The sequence below is a fragment of the Parus major genome, chromosome 21 (assembly GCF_001522545.3).
Source record: "Parus major isolate Abel chromosome 21, Parus_major1.1, whole genome shotgun sequence".
NCBI lineage: Eukaryota > Metazoa > Chordata > Aves > Passeriformes > Paridae > Parus > Parus major.
The window spans coordinates 6137107-6140014 of NC_031789.1; the positions used below are offsets into that span (position 1 = coordinate 6137107).

The 2908-nt window shown below is 59.9% G+C and overlaps 1 protein-coding gene across 1 annotated transcript in view; it reads right to left on the reverse strand.

The window, feature by feature from the left end:
- AGRN (agrin) overlaps nt 1–2908 on the reverse strand; it is a 61751-nt gene that overhangs the window by 13155 nt on the left and 45688 nt on the right. The window contains exons 22-23 of the mRNA XM_033519371.1: nt 2303–2492; nt 1336–1423 (exon numbers count right to left, since the gene is read on the reverse strand). Coding sequence (XP_033375262.1) covers nt 1336–1423; nt 2303–2492 — 278 coding nt within the window. The remainder of the gene's footprint in view (nt 1–1335; nt 1424–2302; nt 2493–2908) is intronic.

The following is a 2908-nucleotide window of genomic DNA, read 5'->3' on the forward strand; positions in this document are numbered from 1 at the left end:
CAGGGAATGTTCCTGCACGGAACAGGGAATGTTCCTGCATGGATCAGGCTTCCCTTCCAGGCAGGACAGCAAATCTCAGCTGTCCAGGGTTTTGGATTTCTCCCCATCTCCTGCCCTGCCCCTTTTCCTGACCCCTTATCCACACTGGAGATGTTTCCAGGGGCTCCCAGTGCCCAGCCCGGCCTCCTCCCGTGCCACATCCATGCTGGAAAAATCTGGGATCAGCAGCCCCAATTTCCATCTCCAACACCTCTGGCTGCTGCTGGAGCAGGAAGCCGCAGGGATTTTCATTCCTTGTGCTCATCTTTAATAAAGTCGAGCTTCAAATTGAAAACTGAATTAATTTAAGTTGATTTTAAGATGCAATGAAGGCGTGCTGGGGGGACAGCAGCTGCCTGGGACACAGCTCCAGCACCTGAGCCCTTCTCACTCCCCATTGGGAATGGTTTTCCATCAAAAAACCTGGGAGAGACCCCAAATTCCTCCCCCCACTGCTGGCAGGACTGCCTGGGTTTGGGGTGACGGTGAGGATGGGGAGGGTGGTGGGGCCGTACTTACGCTGGGATCTCATTGCTCAGGTGGCTTGAAAACAGAAACAGCGACACTGAGAAGGGACAGACACACAGACACGGACAGACAACAGCTCCACACGGACACCCCCCACCCCTGCGGGGCTGGGAAACCAGGAATGGCCTCGGGAGCTCATCCCAGTGCCCTGGAGGTGGGGATTTATCCCCGTGGGGAAGGAGGAAGGGCACTGAGCAAACCACAGAGGGCCAGGAGGCTCCTGAAGGAGGAATTCCCAGCCTGGGGGAGCTCAGGGGGAGCTCTGCTCATTCCCAGACACAATTCCCAAGGACAAGGAGAAACTTCCAGTCTGGGGGAGCTCAGGGGGAGCTCTGCTCATTCCCAGACACAATTCCCAAGGACAAGGAGAAACTTCCAGTCTGGGGGAGCTCAGGGGGAGCTCTGCTCATTCCCAGACACAATTCCCAAGGACCAGCACAGCCATGGACATCACAGGATCCTCCCCACGTGAGGGTGGGACAGTCCCAGGGCAGGGATGTCCCATCCCTGTGGCACTTCCAGCCCGGCACGCTCAGGATCTGGCTCCATCTCATTCCCAAAGCAGGCTGGGCTAAGCCAGGAGTTTCCCCAGGCTGCAGAACCAGGCCTGGAGCTGGGAATTTGGGGGAAAACCAACAGGGGACAACCGGGAACAACCGGCCCCAGTTCGGAAGGGAGGACCAGGAACATCCAGCCCCGGTTTGGAGCTCCTGGATCCCGGCTTTTCCTCCCCAAATCAGCCCAAATTCCAGTCTGGGGCTTTGGTACCTCTTGGTGATGGCATTGTGGTACTCCAGGAACGTCTGGCCATCGAAGGCGACGGCCTCGGCATCCCCAGCCGCCTTCTCGATGATCACTGAGGGGGGAAAAGCAGGGACATGGGAGAAGGAGCTGCCAGGAAATGCCAGGGAATTCCTGGCTCTCCTGGGAGATGGGGAAAATCCCCCCTCAGCATTCCCAACAGGACAGTGACACACCCAAAGCTGTCCCCACGGAAATGTCAGCCCCTGGAGGGATCTGAGCAGCTTCAGAGCTTGTTTGGGGATTTTTTAGAGCTTGGGATGGGAATGGATGGGATTCCAACCCAACCCATTCCATGATTCCCTAGCCCAGCTCTCCAAGGGTTTTCCTCTCCCAGAACATCCAGATTTGTGCTCATTTGCATCATGATCCCTGCTGGATGGGCTGAACTTGCACAGGACATTTCCATCCAGCTTTTCCATCCAGCCTGCAGCTCCATGGCCACCTCCAGCTCCCCATGGCCACCCCAGCCTTCCCTGTGTCACCTCCATGGCCACCTCCAGCTCCCCATGGCCACCTCCAGCTCCCCATGGCCACCTCACCCTTCCCTGTGTCACCTCCAGTGGCACCCCAACTTCCCTGTGCCACCTGCAGTGCCACCTGCAGTGCCACCTCCAGTGCCACCTCCAGCTCCCCAGTGTCACCCCAGCCTTCCCTGTGTCACCTCCATGGCCACCTCCAGCCCCCTGTGCCACCTCCAGTTCCCCAGTGTCATCCCAACCTTCCCTGTGCCATCTCCAGTGCCACCACCATCCCCCTGTACCACCTCCAGTGTCACCTTCAGCTCCCCATGGCCACCCCACCCTTCCCTGTGTCACCTCCAATGCCACCCCACCCTTCCCTGTGCCACCTCCGATGCCACCCCAACCTTCCCTGGGCCACCTCCAGTGTCACTCCCCCATGCCCCCAGCCCCCCAGCCCCCCGTGGCCGCACCTTTCTCGCAGTGGGCTCCGGAGAAGCCCCTGTGGCAGGAGCACTCGTAGGTGCCCATGCTGGGGCTGCAGGTGCCCCCGTGCTGGCAGGGGTTGGGGCTCTGGGTGCAGGGGTGCCCCCGGAACGGGGAGATCTCCCTGGCGCTGCGGATGTTCTGCTCCTGCAGCACGGGCACCCCCTCCAGCGAGATCTGCGGGAGGAGACGGGCTCAGCCACCGGCAGCTGGGGCCTGACAGGGACTTCCCGGGAAAACAGAAATTCTCATCCCTGGCAGCCCCCAGGGCCGGGTTGGCCGGGCTGGGGCAGTGGAGGTGTCCTGGCCACGGCAAAGGGGGAGCCTGAAGGTCCCTCCAGGCCACACCAGTCTGGGATCCACAGATCCAGCCATCCCTGGGGACACGGGGACAGAGGGCAGGGGACACGAGGAGATGGTAATGCATCTCTGAGATGGGAATGCATCCCTAACATGGGAATCCATCCCTGAGATGGGAATCCATCCCTGAGATGGGAATGCATCCCTAACATGGGAATCCATCCCTGAGATGGGAATGCATCCCTGAGATGGGAATCCATCCCTGAGATGGGAATCCATCCCTGAGATGGGAA